Source organism: Chaetodon auriga, chromosome 16, assembly GCF_051107435.1.
Source record: "Chaetodon auriga isolate fChaAug3 chromosome 16, fChaAug3.hap1, whole genome shotgun sequence".
In the NCBI taxonomy this organism is placed as follows: Eukaryota; Metazoa; Chordata; class Actinopteri; order Chaetodontiformes; family Chaetodontidae; genus Chaetodon; species Chaetodon auriga.
Genome location: NC_135089.1, coordinates 11,932,955 through 11,948,264, shown reverse-complemented (window position 1 = coordinate 11,948,264; position 15,310 = coordinate 11,932,955). Strand labels below are relative to the sequence as shown.

General features: G+C 42.1%; 3 protein-coding genes across 3 annotated transcripts; all 3 read left to right on the top strand.

Annotated features, from left to right (window-relative positions):
* The first annotated feature begins 453 nt into the window (after positions 1 to 453).
* drc3 (dynein regulatory complex subunit 3) lies at positions 454 to 4,675 on the top strand. Its single transcript, XM_076752226.1, is given in 13 exon segments — positions 454 to 898; positions 995 to 1,111; positions 1,241 to 1,407; positions 1,529 to 1,675; positions 1,843 to 1,962; positions 2,070 to 2,182; positions 2,283 to 2,457; positions 2,574 to 2,705; positions 2,885 to 2,955; positions 3,311 to 3,434; positions 3,709 to 3,840; positions 3,965 to 4,100; positions 4,647 to 4,675. Coding segments are annotated over 13 exon segments (1,623 nt in total). The 5' UTR covers positions 454 to 738.
* On the top strand, positions 4,577 to 9,502 carry gid4 (GID complex subunit 4 homolog). The gene is made up of 6 exons (XM_076752621.1): positions 4,577 to 4,998; positions 5,533 to 5,592; positions 6,364 to 6,471; positions 6,936 to 7,037; positions 7,133 to 7,263; positions 7,377 to 9,502. Exons 1-6 carry the CDS (start codon positions 4,774 to 4,776, stop codon positions 7,438 to 7,440), a joined length of 690 nt encoding a protein of 229 aa, XP_076608736.1. The 5' UTR covers positions 4,577 to 4,773; the 3' UTR covers positions 7,441 to 9,502.
* A 1,693-nt stretch (positions 9,503 to 11,195) lies between these two features.
* noxo1a (NADPH oxidase organizer 1a) lies at positions 11,196 to 14,844 on the top strand. Its single transcript, XM_076752618.1, has 8 exons — positions 11,196 to 11,313; positions 11,404 to 11,484; positions 11,578 to 11,650; positions 11,750 to 11,933; positions 12,709 to 12,899; positions 12,996 to 13,112; positions 13,557 to 13,674; positions 13,977 to 14,844. The coding sequence occupies exons 1-8, from the start codon at positions 11,248 to 11,250 to the stop codon at positions 14,740 to 14,742; spliced, it is 1,596 nt and encodes a 531-aa protein (XP_076608733.1). The 5' UTR covers positions 11,196 to 11,247; the 3' UTR covers positions 14,743 to 14,844.
* The last annotated feature ends 466 nt before the right edge of the window (positions 14,845 to 15,310 follow it).

Below are 15,310 nucleotides of genomic sequence, written 5' to 3'. Positions count from 1 at the left end.
CCTATGAAGTAATGCTATTGGTCAAAAAAACAGAACGTTCAATACGTATGGTTGAAGTCACGGTCGGTCACATTTAGCAACTGAGGCTGTGTTCAACAAACAATTTTTACACACATAAACAGGTAATTTATTTGATAGCGCACCACAATTGTATATAAATGCACGAAGAATAAACGACCAACAATATAAAATGAACTAAAGCATTAATCGCCCGAAATATGGAATATAAATATACATAACTATTGACTGGATATATGCACTGCACTTTTGAAAACTAATAGTTAGCCATAAGAAAATAACTGTGTGCAAAATTTAACGTCATCATTGCTAACCATTGTTTTGATTTGTGCTGTTATTAATGTATTGAAATGTCAAACAAGTATATTTTGAAGTCAAACTTCCGTCAACAGAGTCATTAGATTGTACTTGAACGCAGCGTTACTACCGTTAGTTGCTATGTAACGGTGTAAACAACGGAGGTAAGAGGTTAGATCCTAACTTAATCTTGGTACCAAAGCTTGTTTGTATTTTTTAAAAGTATTTTACCTTTAAAACAACAGTAACGGGAGCTAGACTTTGCGGTTAACAATTGATAGCTATTATAATCGTAGCTAAACCATCATTTTTTTCGTTCCTTTGTATGGCATGATCCTTAATTTAACAAACCAAGCCCCAAATTTCTTCTTTGAGCAGGGGATAAAGTAAGTTAAGCGTGCCTCCAGCTCGACTAACAGCAGGATGAATAGGTACCTCCTTAAATCTGAGTCAGTTTTGATAGATGAGGAGCTTCTGCAGGAGGCAGCACTGCAGCAGATTCCTCAAGATCAGGCGAGGCGTATTGCAACGGAGGAGGGAATCGACTTCAGTGAAGTCCTTAAACTACATCTGGATTACAGAAGTGAGATCATTTAAAAAGAGAGAGAAAAAAAAAAAAACAGAAAAAGTTTATAAACGTGTAATGGGTTTTGGTATGTGAGATGTTGTTTGTTTGCAGACATCCTGATGATTGACCACTTATGGGAGTTCACATCCTTGGCCTGTCTTGATTTGAACAACAACCTCATAGAGAAGATAGAGGGCCTGGACTGTCTGGTTAATCTGACACATCTTAGTAGGACAAAGCTTTGTATTTTTTCTCCTTCTCACACTTTCTTGGCATAATTGTGCAGAGACGTAATGTGCATCTTCAGGTATCAGTCCAGTTACTACCAGTCGTCATGATTCTGCATGTGTCTTTTAGATCTGTCATTCAACAGCATAGAGAAAATTGATGGTTTGGAGTCTCTGCGGAAGCTTGAAGTGCTGAATTTGACCAACAACAAAATCTCTGTCATTGAAAACATGGACACACTTGAGAAACTCACTCATTTCTGCATTGCAAACAACCGCCTTGGACAGCTGGACAACGTAACAAGCTTTTCTTGCACAAATCTGTCAAATATTATTCATAACATTTGTATTTGTCAGTTTTGGCATATAAAATTAAGAATGTTTACATAACTTGCTGCAAATTGTACGCATTTCAAAGGTGCTCTATCTCAGGAAGTTTAAGAAGCTGTTCACCCTCAACTTCTATGGAAATCCTGTCTCTAAGAATGATGATTACAAAGCTTTCATCGCTGCCTATTTCCCAGAGTTGAGGTACCTGGACTACAGATTACTTGACGAGAAGACAGTAAGTACAGGCAGCATTGTGTTTTAACTCAAATCCAAGTTGCACTCTGCTGTATTCTCATAAGTGTCATAGTTGTCTACCTTTAAGCAATTTTTTAAAATCATTTTCTTTTGTACTGTGTGCAAGAAAAAGTATAATTAATGTGTAAATAATGTGTCTATGTGCAGAAAACTGAAGCATCTATCAAATACCACTATGTCCTTGAGAAAATGAGACATGAGGAACTGCGGTTACAACAAGCTGATGAGGCTGAGCAAAGCCAGAGAGCTGATGTCAAATTACACACGGTAATACAAGTTGTATAAAGTTCACATTTGGAAATGCAGTTATTTTCCACTGAGCTCTCAACGTCTGTGTACATACTGTGTGTAAATTCAGTTCCTCTTTCCCCCAGGATGCCTTTGTGGAGTTCCTGAATGGATCTTATCTCTTTAAGAGCATGTTCAAAGATGATCCAGAGGCAGAGACGCTACACTGTGGGCCCGGAGTGGCCCCTCTGCTTCAAACATATCTTTTGTTGTCCTGGCTTTTTAATTAATGCAGGTGCATTAATAATGACATGTAATCTGAGGAGATCATGACTTGAATTCCTTAATCCCACATTTACATTTGAGCACCAAATTGTGGAGCTGTGTGTGCAGTTATTTGAAACAGGCTTGGCTGAACATAAGCGAAGAGAGATGGAGGTGAACTCCTTCGTCAGTGGTCAGACTAAGGTTGTGGAAGACTACCAGCAGATAGCATCACAAATATTGGCAAAGTTTGAACAACAGCACAAAGAGGTGAGCAATGAGGTGTTCAAAAGACCTGTAATTGGTTGTACTCAGCAGACTTATGCAGATAACTCAATAAATCTGATATTACTGTAAGATTATCTCTTGTGTTTACACCTTTCTAGAGGATAGTGGAGTTGCAACAGTTGTCAGACCCAGACCTCCTGAGGATCAAGATCAAACACTGCAATGATGAAATCAACCAACTCTGTAACAGCCTCATGGCTCTGGATTTTGAGCTGGTCAGCCAGCTGGAGGTAGGTGTGTCCAAATCTGGCTTACTCTGAAATAGATTCTTGGGGATATAAAATGTGTTACATAGATTGTTATAGATTCTATAAATGCAGATTAAATCATTGGACTTACACTCACATGTCAAAAATATTGTATGTGCATCTCTACTGCGCCTCATAATGAAACCTCTTATTCATTTCAGGATATTATCAAAATGTTTGACACCAACATCTCAGGCATGGTTGGCAACTTCATTGAAACTGTTCAAGGGATATATCCTTTCTCACTGTGCATCAGCTTAAAAGCCGTTACGATGGTTAATTACAGTTGTCAGGATCTTAAAATAAGATAAAATAAAACTTTATTAATCCCATGCCAGGGAAATTAAATTGTTACAGCCATCAAAATATAAGAAGAGAGTCAAAAAGAGTGGCATAGAAAAGTTTTGTCCTCACTATTGAGGTGTTATTGAGGTACATCCTCATTTGGGAAAGGGACTCACTCCCAATTCACTGAGTGGTGATCCAGTTTCAGTGTCAGTGTCTGAATCCTACACAGTGACACACACAAGGTCTGAGAGGAAAATTAGCAACAAATCTAATCGAGACTTTCCATGACACAGTCATACATTTGCCCAATGTCGGGATGTAGAGGATAATTATCATGAGAAGGTGAGGGAGATTGCTGTGGCAACTCTGGAGAATGTGGCTAAGGACGATGTGGAGGAGGACATGCCAGATGATGTTAAAATGGTGAGTGTTATCCCTTTTAGAATGCCCTGGCCATCCAAAATATAGGCTTACATTACTGGGACTATTATAGCCTATAAAATGTCAGTGCTCATTTTAGCATATATTTGTCAAGAGGTATACAGTATATATTATTGCAGCTATAGCAGAATAATAGCAGTCTAATGTGAATGCTGACAACAGAGATGAACCTGAATGGGTTAAAATGAGGTGATGATGTGGTTCATTACCAGTGTCAGTGTTATCAGCCCTTCACACCTGTGTTTTCCCTCTGTAGCTCTTCACAGACAGAGACACAGTGATGGACGCCTTGGCCACCGGCCACGAAAACCACCTGCTGAAGATCAATGACCGAGAGACTCGGTTGGTTACACGTGTCAATGACTGGAAAATGGCCCTCATTAAAGGGGTAGAGTGCTGAAATTATATCAAAACAAATACCCCAATTTATCATTTTTATGTGGATGACAATCTCTCTTCCATATCTCACAGTCTTTTTATTGCTTGCTATTTCTCTTTATGGATTATTACAGATTGAAGACAAAGAAGTTAAGCAGAGCCGCATGCGCATTTCAGACATCCACAGGTATGCAGACTTTTTGAGGGAGCAGCTGGAGCTGTTGCAGTAGCATCATGAGGAAAAACATTTCATCTCAAACATCCCTTTATGCATTTGGGACACACACAAAAAAGCAGGACATTTTCACAACCTGACTGGACCACTGCAACAAATTTCACAGCGTGCAATTAAAAATATTTCTATATTATCAAGAATTAGGAAAAAAATACATAGGGGACAAAAGCAAAATGTTTGGTTTATTATATGGATTATTATATGTGGTGTTGTAAATATAATTGTAGGTTTTATCATATAAAATATGTATCGTAAAAACAAGAAATTTGTCTTTGTGGAATGCTTTTTGCCAAAGAGACAATAACTTTATCAAATTCTTGCTTTCAGTGTTTCTAGAGTTGGCATTTAAAAATAAGACCGTACTTTCGAAAACTAGAACCAAAACATTGCTATTTTGTATATATATATTTCTCTCATATACTGTTATCGTAACGTAGTGGAAACTTGAATACAACTCCCAGAATACATTTGGGTACATTATCCAATAAGACTTTTGCGCGAGCCGAGCACCAGTTTCCAGCCAATGAAATTCAGGGAAGCTGGATTCTGAAATGAAACGCCGCTGTATCCCGCCTCACTAGCAAGTCTATGGACTAGCTTGGAAAATTGAGCGAAGTTTTGGACCTCGGGGATATCGCACAGCTGGCAGACCCTCCTCTGTCAGCGCCCTTTCTCTCGTCAGCTGCGTTGCGCTCAGTCAGAAAGTTCATGACGGTTGCTGACGGTGACACTTTAGCGCTCATCATGCCTGTCCGAGCAGAGTGCTGCAGTACCACCGGCTCGGCCTGCCCATCCACGGCGTCTCTTGTTCCCCCTGCCCCGATCAACACCTACCAGCCGGGGGTGGCCACTTCATTGCTGTACAGCGGCGCACAGTTTCGGGGTTACCAGAAGAGCAAAGGCAACTCCTACGACGTTGAGGTTGTTTTGCAGGTAATGTGTTATAGACATACGCTAATCCTGTTTGGTTTTAATATTAGGTTGTTTACTGTTATATGCACAATCAGCGTATTTGTAGCCCGAGTTGCTAACTTGCTAACTTACCTGACGTTAGCTCGTTAAGCTTTTCTGCTAGTTGTCAGGCAATACTAACACGCTGACCTATTTTTGAGCCATCCCAGGTTTCTACTGTAACGTCTGGACCAAATTTCAGTAATGTGCGCTTTCGTCACCTATATTGCTCTACACTTACTACCAAAACACGTTAGCATTTTGTGTAACTAGCTACCCAAATGAGTGGAATTAATCTACTAGCGTTGACTGACAGCAATGTCAGCGGGCATACGAACATAATGTACAGTATGATAATAATAATATGCCTGCCTGCATGTCCACTTTGTAAGGTTTGCCTCTATTCACACCAGCCGTCCTGCATTGTTTTATATCATAAAGAAGAAGAACAACCATACTTACACCTGTGATTTCAGGCGCAATTATGTATTTCCTAAATCTGTTTGTCTTGGGCAGCATGTGACTGTGGAGGACTCTTACTTGTGTGGATACCTGAAGATCAAAGGCCTGACTGAGGTAAGCTTTGAAACTAGGTCAGGTGCAGTAACACTGACCTTTATTCTGTCAAAGACTGAGTGCAAACTGGTTTCCACTTGCTCGATGCAGGCTAAATTGTGACAAAGATTAGAGGCTGCCAGGCCTAGACTCCTGGAGTCCTCAGCTTAAGTGTGTCAACTGTATACCCGTTACATTACGCAACATATGGAAGTGAAAAGGTCAGCAGAATCCTGAAGTCAGTCTTGGCTGTGGCAGAATGAAGAGAAACAGTAGTAGCCAGGTTGTGTTTATACATCTATAGAAGCAATGAGTCACGTTTAAACTGACAAGTGGCTTATGAGAAAATTAAGAGAGCAAACATATAGGGCTGGACGTTAAATGGAAATGTTATCCAAATTGCAGGAGTAAAATGTTGCAACATAAACGAAGGATTGTGGTGCTACAGAAATGCCCCGGCCTAAAAATCATCTTCACCCAATGTAAGCGCATGTCTGAGTGCATGTGCTTACTGTAGAAAATATTTATATATGCAGGGCAGCAAGTCGACGTGCAGAGCCATGGTTGCGTCTTGCATGCTGTAATCTCTTCTGCCGATGCATAGCTTATAGGCTGCTGCTCAACATGTATATCTAGATTATCCTCATGCTGCACAGTGATGGATTGACAGAGCAGTAGTACCTTTCTGAGCTTTTTAAAATAAATTTGCAGAGAATGCACTTTGGATGCAGTGTTGAACTTCTATTCATGTATTCATTTTTTCTGTCTCTTCTCGTTTCCTCTGTGCTTCAGGAGTATCCCACTCTCACAACGTTCTTTGCTGGTGAAATTATCAGTCAGAAAAGGCCCTTTTTAACAAGGAAGTGGGACGCTGATGAAGATGTGGACAGAAAGCACTGGGTATGTGCTGTTTGTTGGTAGTCTCAGGTAGATCTCTTTTCCGAGAGAGACTTGAGAACAAAAAAACATTCACGAAAACAGCGGTCCAGTGTTGAGCGAGAGCGCCGCAGCCACGAAACCGGCTGCAATGAAATTGCTCCGGCCGTTTGCGCTCCATCAACGTTCATCCACTAAAAGTGTTTGTTTTTGCCACTGACAGGCTCAGATTGTTATTTTAAGTGTCTGACAGCATTATCGAAAGGATCCCTTTTTGTTAAAGAGCAAAATTCTTTTTATTTAAGCTGAAACATTCGCTGCGTCGCAAAAACAGTAAATTTTCATCATCATCATAAAACACACGTCATTCAAACTCAACAGTGATTACTGGATAACAGAAACACCAATGATCAATGCTGATATTTTTACATGGCAGACTTTGCATCCCTAGTTTTTAATGCACATTTAATGAACCCTTTTTTTTTTAGGGCAAGTTTAAGCCTTTTTACAAATATGCCCGAAGCTTCAACTCGGATGACTTTGACTATGAAGCACTGGACAACAGTGATTATGTCTTCATGAGGTGGAAGGTTAGTACATAATCTTACTGCTCCTCTCATCGCTTTCTCCTCCTGTTAGCTTTAACGTCTAACCTCCATTTTTCTTTTTTTCCCTGTGCCATCAGGAGCAGTTTCTAGTTCCAGACCATACTATCAAAGACATTAGCGGCGCCTCCTTTGCTGGCTTCTATTACATCTGCTTCCAGAAGTCCACAGCTACTATTGAGGGGTACTATTACCACAGGAGCTCAGAATGGTAACTACCAGCATTTCAAACCAGATTCAGTCATCAAAAAAAGTTCTTTTAGTCTCTTTTTTTGGCCACTTTTAACACGTAACCCTAATTGGGATTTCTGCTTCCATCTGCAGGTACCAGTCTCTAAACCTAAACCATGTTCGAGAGCACAGTATGCCTATTTATGAATTTCGGTGACAGACACACACAGAAGTATTGAATCAAGGAGGGGACAGTCCATACTGCCCTGCGGTTAAATGGGACGGGAGTGATGGAGAGCTCTTTAGTGCCAAGACTGGAGCTGACCTGTTTTCCTCGCTGCAGGGAAATAAAGCTGGTCAGACACTCTCCTGGTGGACTGAAAGAAAGACAGCACGAAGCGAGAGAAGAGTTGAAAGGAAGACAAACCATCAATGACAGTTCTTACAGCTGCTGTAGGACTGACGTTTGCCTCGGATTTCATTTTTTTTACACTTTATTTTGTCCTTTTTTTGGTTGTTTTTTTATTTTAATTTTGTGCTACCTGATTTCTTTGCGCTCTGATCTGTCTCCCTGCAGTTGGACATCCACATCCCTTCAGTGGAGACACGAAACATAACTTGCCTTTCAGTTTAGATTTGCAAAAGAAAAGGGTATAAATGTGTGAGAGGAGTTTTGATCAGTGAAGCTTAATTTATTTCTCTTCTTTTAAATTGACAGTATCTTTGCAGTATCACTCTGATGCCCCACAGTGAGTGTGACGGGGTTGTTGCCAAAAGGTTGCAAGAGAAGCAATTATGAGTAGTGATCTGCTTTTTATGCAGGGTCAGGAAGACTGTGAGTTAGGGTGTGTCGCTCAGGGATGGCATGTTTGGGCAATACGTATTTACTAAATGGAAACCAGCAGCTGAATTTGGCTGAGTTATGATCACAGCTAAGTTGACCTCCAAGTCATTTCCAAGCTGCTGCTTTTTCACAAGATCCTCTGAACACGGTTGTCTCAACAAAAAGTCTACAAAAGGCTTCACATTAACGTGTCTATGCAAGCCAAAGCTCACTAACAGATCAGATTTCCAACACCACCCGGGTTATTTTCATTTCAGATTCTTCCAGAGTGTTTTTTCTTTTTTTTTTCTTTTTTTTTTTTCTTTTTAAATCAAGACTGTCCTTGAGTGGAAATGCCTGAGAAATGACAGTGACCAGCATTTCAAGCTCAGATATGTGGCAGTACATTCCGACTCCGTTTCTAAAATGTTCGGGTTTTTCACAATTTCCGTCACGTATTAGAGGCGTGGACAGCTTGTAGACCAGAAGAGGAGAGATTTCACGGCACGTGGAGTTTGATTGACTGGAGGAGTGGAGACGTGACTCGGCAGAAGCAGCGCGGTGATGTGAATGTTAATTCATTTCAGTCTGTGGATAAAATCTCAGTGATAGTCAGCCTTTCCCCATTATTTCCACCTTTAGAAGCAGTTCAATGTGGCTGATGTTCTCTAAACCCTGAAAACAAAGGCACACAACATGCTCGTCGACAATGTGTTACTGCTCTGTCCTCAGTGGAAAGAAAATGATGGGAAAAAGCACCTTTTGCGGCTCGTGGAGAGTACTTTAAGTGTAAAGTAGGGAAGGGTGACGGAGAAAGAATAAAACCTCCTTCGATGCTTTAGGAAAAACCTGCTGCCTTACAATTTTAAATGTTTGTAAAGCTTTGTTTTCTTTGTTGTTGTTGTTTTTTTAAAGACATGATTAGGTTAGTAATATTTTATTTGAAAAAAAAAAAAAATCATGAAAGTGTATATCTGTGTTTGAGAGGAATTGTGCAAGAAATGGCTGAATTTTTGATCAACCGCCTGAGGATTCTCAAAGCTTCTCCGGGACGGCTTGATAAGGACGTCCTGTGCTGGAGAGTGCATGTGCTCCGCCTGCCTCTTTGTTGCTTATAGACTTTCAGCTTCAGCTGCGGCATGACAAGTGGATTTAATGGGTAGTGGCAATACTGTATAATGTACAGCTTTTTTTTTTTTTTTTTTTAAACCCAAGCAAGTGGATTGAAGATGTTAAGAGTGACTTCAAAATAATTTGCTTTTTTTATTAATCAGATAACAGGAAAAAAAAAAAATAAGTGCAACGCGAGAATCAAATGTTTATGTGGGATTGTGTCCTTTAATGTCTTGAATGGATCCAGCTGATTTCAAAACGTCAGTTCAGAGAAGATGATGTATGATAAATCTGCTATGAGTGCATTGTGCAAGGAGAAATAAAGAGTGAACTGTTTCATACACAGCTGCGTATGTAGTGAACTCAGGACTGGTAACATTTGTTTTTATGTCACATTTGCCTTCATTAGAAAGAGGCCGGAAGCTCACAACAAAGGTCCCTGACAAACAGGCTACCGGGGCAGTGCTAGCACAGTTCAGTCAAATGACCTGTGCAGGATTCAGGCCACAGAGATCACAGCAGCCAGCACTAGATGTCAGTAGTGGACCATGGAAATGTCTCGAGCAGCCTCAGTGCTGTCCAAACCTCTGAAGGTCTGATAATCAGTGGCATCTGGCCAACTTTGAGTTGTCTCTGACATTGTGTAGGTGTTGATGAGTAAAAAGACTGAGCATACAAGCGCAGTGATCCAAATCTTGGTGGGCGAAGCACATTGCCAATGAATTCTCCTCCATTCCTTTATTATGAGAGCAAATTCACACAACAGCTGTTTCATGTGCTGGGTTCTCAAAATGCTTTTAGTAACAAGTGCAAAGAGCCCATAAAACAAGGTGTGTTTATCATTAGGTGCATGGAGACCAAAGGCAGTCATGCATGAACAACACTTTTTCAACACTTCCAACTAACAGGTGTAGAGTAACATTGAATGTGTTTTGGGAGTTCACCTGAAGCAGGCGAATGATTAACCTATAAAGCTGCTTTCCTGAGAATATAAAAGCAAATAACGATCAAGAAATGTGGCTAATCTTTGGTGTACGTGCTCACAAAGCCTGGCAGACGAGAGGAGGAAAAGTGGTCCTATGAACCACAAAAGGAAAGAATGTGGAAAATAATAGCTTCCCTATCAGGCTTTAATGAAGCTGGCTGCTTTCTGAAGGGCTCTTTGTTATCTGACAGAGCCTGAAACAGTAAATCAACACTCTGACAGGTGCAAATATGATATGAATGATCATCATCATTATCATAACAGACTTATTTTACACCGCGTGTCTTTTGTCTGCTTCATTTGATGTTTCCTTTCTTTATTTCCCCACTCACTTCACTGTCTGCGACATGTAGCCGCACGTTTTATATAAAGCACTTTAAATTGACCTTGTGAAGCTCATCCCTCCACAAAAATGTCATAAAATGCACAGTTTGTTTTGTTTGTTTGTTTGTTTTTTCTTTTCTTTTTTGTTTTTGTTTTCATGATGTGAAAATGGGAGCCAAAAAATAAATATATAAATGGAATCAGTTCCCTGTGGTGCTTGGGAATGGGCTGAGAGGAAACGGACAAAATGACCGGGACAGGGTCCATTCTGGAGGAAGAGGATGATGAAGCAGAGGTCACCCTGTCTGTGTCATCACCAGCTGTTCTGCTGATCCACATTCACCTCATCTCTCCACATCAGCACCTCCACCTCACCTAAACCAGCCAGACCTGAAGCAGGATTTAGTAGCTAACAGGAAGAATCAATTTCACAATGACTGAGAAATACTTTGTGAAGGAAAATGGGAACACAGCCATTGAGTATTTTTTGGCACACGTGCTGCCCACGCATCCTAAATTAGAATAAAGACCTGTTCATGGAATGAAATGTATTCTTGTACGATGCCACGAAGTCACGAATTTTGGAGCAACGCCGGAGTTTCCTGGCAGTGACGAGTCATTTTCCACCTCTGATTGTCTGCGTGACTCACGCAGACACACCTGCTGCTCCGGTGGTACAAATACACCTGCAGAGCATCCCTGCCTCAGTCCTGAACCAGGCCGGGGAGGAGGCGTCCGTCCCCTCTCACATCTGGACTATCAAACACACCTTTTTCACCATGGAGGCCCAGCGGTATCCCATGAGTGTCCGTATGATTGGAGTGATGCACAAGGAGAAGAGCAAAGTAAGCGCAGATGGTGTTTTTTTCACACGTTCCTTATTAAAAATCCGTGCTTTTCTAAGAGTGATAAAAACCTGCGTTTTCCTCCTCCAGATGTACGTGACCTCCGTGCTCTGGTCGGACCAGAATGATATTGTAGTGTATAGAAGTTTTCGGGATTTCAAGAAAATGCACGTAAGTGTAAAATGCTGTAGCGGATGATGGCTCTTGCGCATGTGACATCTGTTGTTGGTTTTTAATGGCAGCTCTGTTATGAATTTATTCTAGAGACAAATGAAGAAAGCGTTTCCACCCTCGAGTAAACTAAAGAAATCCGACAGGATCATCCCCAGATTTCGAGGTATGTGTGCGTAAAGTACAGCCTGGCACAGTTTCGCGCGCCTCACCGTGCGCATTCACAGACTCTGTGGACTCTGACGTTAAGCCTGTGCGCTTTTAGACAAAAAGATGAAGAGCAGACAGCAGAAGAAGGGCCCAACCAGGTCACTGGTGCGCCTCAAGTTCTTGCAGAAATACTGTAATGAACTCCTGAGCTGTGACCCGCGGGTCTGTCAGTCTGCAGACCTCATCCAGTTCTTCCACCCCAAAGACCAGGACCTGCAGCCGGAGTTCGCCAAGAACAGGTGCGCTAAACATAGCGATTAAAATGCCATCAGTCTGTGTGGAGTCTCTTAAAGATAACTCTAATCTCATTCTTTAACACTTTTATCAACAATATTATTGTTTTTTTTTTTTTAATCATATTGTGAATTTTTCTATCTTTACTCTTAAACTTATTACTATTTTATCTATCGTTTGCACATCTGCATTACCCTTGGCACGACCCCATTTGCATTTGCACATTTTGACTGTTATTATTATTATGGCTATTTTTATAGTAGTGAGTCAACTTTGTTGAGCAACTTGTGGTGCAACAAAGCAGTTTCCCTGCTCTCACTCTACCAGGAGTCTAATATTCAGAAAGGGACATTTTGTGAAGGTTAGAATCTGCAGCAAAGCCCACTGCGACACACTATTTCCTTATTTTCATGATCTGCCTTAAAGGATAATTCATGTTCTGACTGGGTCTCATTTTCACAGTATCTTCAGGTAGCTCTGGGTTTAACCCTGTTACAGGGTCTGTGTACATGATCGTTATAGCTGTTAGCATGAAAAGGTAGAAGAATGTAGAAGAACTGGAAAAATGGACAATACATGTCTCTCAGCAAGCATGTGCACCTGGACCTGTGTGCACCTAATGTGACATTACCTTCATGCAAGAGCCTTTAAAACAACCTGGAAGGCTATGAAAGAGGGAAAAGGGCTTCATGTATTGCAGGGGGGACTTATGCAATGAGCTACTCTGTGTTTTTCTGGAGCTTATTTACCTCCACATGAACCTGCCGCTCTCCTCCTCAGCATCATGGTCATGCCCTCAGAGGATGAGATCAGGGCCGGGGCAGGACAGGCCAACGGGGGTAACGTGACCCAGCCGTTCGTCACGGAGACCTACAGATGTGTGGCCACCTACGAGACCAAAGACACCAAGAACAAACCTTTCAAAGTGGCGGTGGATGAAAAGGTCGACGTACTCATCAAAGACAAAGCGGGTGAGCGAGCGTCAGTGTTCAGTGTCCTGTTAAAGACTGAGGCACGCCTCATGAACCCGAATACACAGAGTTAAACATGTGCTCGTGTTGGTTCAGGGTGGTGGCTTGTGGAGAATGAAGACAAGCGGATGGCCTGGTTCCCTGCCCCCTACCTGGAGAAGCTAGATGATGACGATGATGATGAAGATGACATAGATGGGATGTCTGAAAGAGGTACAAGCATAGATATTACTACTGAACATATAAAACAGTATATACATAGATATACTATTTTGTCCACTTCAGTAGCACTTACACACACCAAACAGGCCAGTTTCATTCATCTACAGCATATTCAAGGCAAAATATTTTCTAATTTATGGAGTGATAAAAAGAGATATCCAAAACCCCCTTTCTAAAAACCTTTAACTCTTACATGTCAACAAAATAGGACAAGAATTTGAACCTGACTTTATCCAGTGTTCAGATTTCTGTTCTGGAAATGTCTGAAAATTTGGTCCTATTTAATTAGATAATGTATATTGTATATTTGAACACAGAATTTCAGAAAGCTTTTAATAAAAAATTAAATGTCTCAATGTAGCTAATTGATTGAAGTCTCTAGGTGATATCTATTAACTGTATTTTTACCCTTAAAGTCATTTCTTTCATTCACAGGAGCGCTGTACACTGCGGTCAAGAGCTACAAGGCCAGCAAAGATGACGAGATAAGCGTGGCCATCGGTGCTGTGGTGGAGGCCCTGCAGAAGTCTGACACCGGCTGGTGGCTCATCAGGTATTTAACATGTTTGATGGCTGATGATGACAGCATGACAGAATGATGGATAGATGTTAGAGAAGAAAGGAAAGACAGACAGACATGTAAAGCATCCAGAATGAATACCAGACAGTGTTTGTGCTCATGCTGACTTTCTTTGGAAGCATGGTCCTGAAGCGCTGCAGTCAACACAAGAGCCCGTATCTTGCTGTAAAACAAAAATCAGGGCTTAGTCTGGAATCCTCCAACTTGGTTTGTCAAAGCTTTAAAACCAGTCCAGTTCTTCAACCCGACATTCTGCTCTTTGTTTTGTTTAACAGATACAAAGGCAAAGCAGGTTACATCCCTGCCATGTACCTGCAGCCCTACAACTACCCTCATATCCGCATGACGACCCTCCATCAAGAACCTCACTCCCCCTCCCAGCTCCGCATCCCCTCCCCGAGCCTGGAGCTGCAGTCCCAGCAGCTCAGCCGCTCACAGGGAAACCTGCTGCAGCTTCCACCCGTCAGGTCGCCCTCACCCCGCCTGCTGCAGCCAGACAGCAAGCAGCGATCGCGCTCTCTGAACATGCTGTCTGAGCAACCTCCCGCTCAGCCTGCAAGCGCCACCGCCCGTGCTGCCAGCGTGGCCACCACACCTACCACAGCCAATTACGCCCCTCCACCCATGATCATGGTGGAGATGGACGGAGATGGAGACGAGGAACAACGTGACAGGAGCCTGACGGTGGACAGCGAGGGAAGCTTCGTGAGCGACAGCAGCGACTACAGCTTCAGCGACGACCTCAGTTCCTCCTCGGCGAGCTCCACCCTTAACCTGAGCTTAGGCGTCAGTGACGAGCAGCTGCGTCTCAGCCGTACGCCTCCCCCCATGGTGAGCAACCGCCTGAGCCCAACAAGCGGCTTAGAGGGGAAAATGATGCCCAGCGTCTCTGACCCCAACCTGTACAAGGGCCCGACAACACCGAAGGTGCCACCCAGGCCGCGAGCCCAGGAGATCCTGACCCGGTGTTCCACTGTCACCCGCAAGAACGCAGCCAGAGCCGCTCTGTCGCCCTCACAAACTGAGATACAGAGTCGATGAAGTGTTTACCAACATTAGCTGTCTTTTTTTTAATTATTATTATCCTTAGAGAACTATAATGTAGCTGAAGGATTGAGTTCTGCTAATTACAACTGGTTGGGAACTTTGTTTAATGATTTAAAAAAATAGGTTGTGTTCAGCAATGTAACTGTGTGCCAGGAGTGAAGAGGCTGTGCACTGTGACGAGAGGGGAAGTTTCACGGCTATGAAGTCGTGCCAACACTTTTTTTTCAGCCCGGTGAAGTTGTGTTGATATAAATGTGACCATCAAACAGTCTTGTTGTTCTTTGACTGGACTGTCAACAAGTATGGAGCAAATGTAGAGTGTGCGAAAGGCCTTGTTTACAGCTGAATCAGTGTATGCGTGTGGATGATTAATCAGGATATACTAAACATTCATACACACCCTTTTCCTGTCTGTCACCAATGGCCTTTTATTTTCCATACTGGAAACCTTGTGTTGTGCCTTATATGCATTTTGACTGTGCTCAGACAGAGATTGATTTCTTCTTGTAACTGCAGCAAAAGTAAATGTTTGAGTGTGCCGACTGGTCTGTTTCCTCCTAAA

Excerpts from the sequence above, each read along its gene's own strand:
- noxo1a (XM_076752618.1), top strand. The coding sequence starts at position 11,248 with ATGGAGGCCCAGCGGTATCCCATGAGTGTCCGTATGATTGGAGTGATG. Across the intron at positions 11,651-11,749 it reads GATCATCCCCAGATTTCGAG|ACAAAAAGATGAAGAGCAGA; the intron begins GTATGTGTGCGT and ends GTGCGCTTTTAG. Across the intron at positions 13,675-13,976 it reads ACCGGCTGGTGGCTCATCAG|ATACAAAGGCAAAGCAGGTT; the intron begins GTATTTAACATG and ends TTTGTTTAACAG.
- gid4 (XM_076752621.1), top strand. The coding sequence starts at position 4,774 with ATGACGGTTGCTGACGGTGACACTTTAGCGCTCATCATGCCTGTCCGA. Across the intron at positions 4,999-5,532 it reads ACGTTGAGGTTGTTTTGCAG|CATGTGACTGTGGAGGACTC; the intron begins GTAATGTGTTAT and ends TGTCTTGGGCAG. Across the intron at positions 7,038-7,132 it reads ATGTCTTCATGAGGTGGAAG|GAGCAGTTTCTAGTTCCAGA; the intron begins GTTAGTACATAA and ends CTGTGCCATCAG.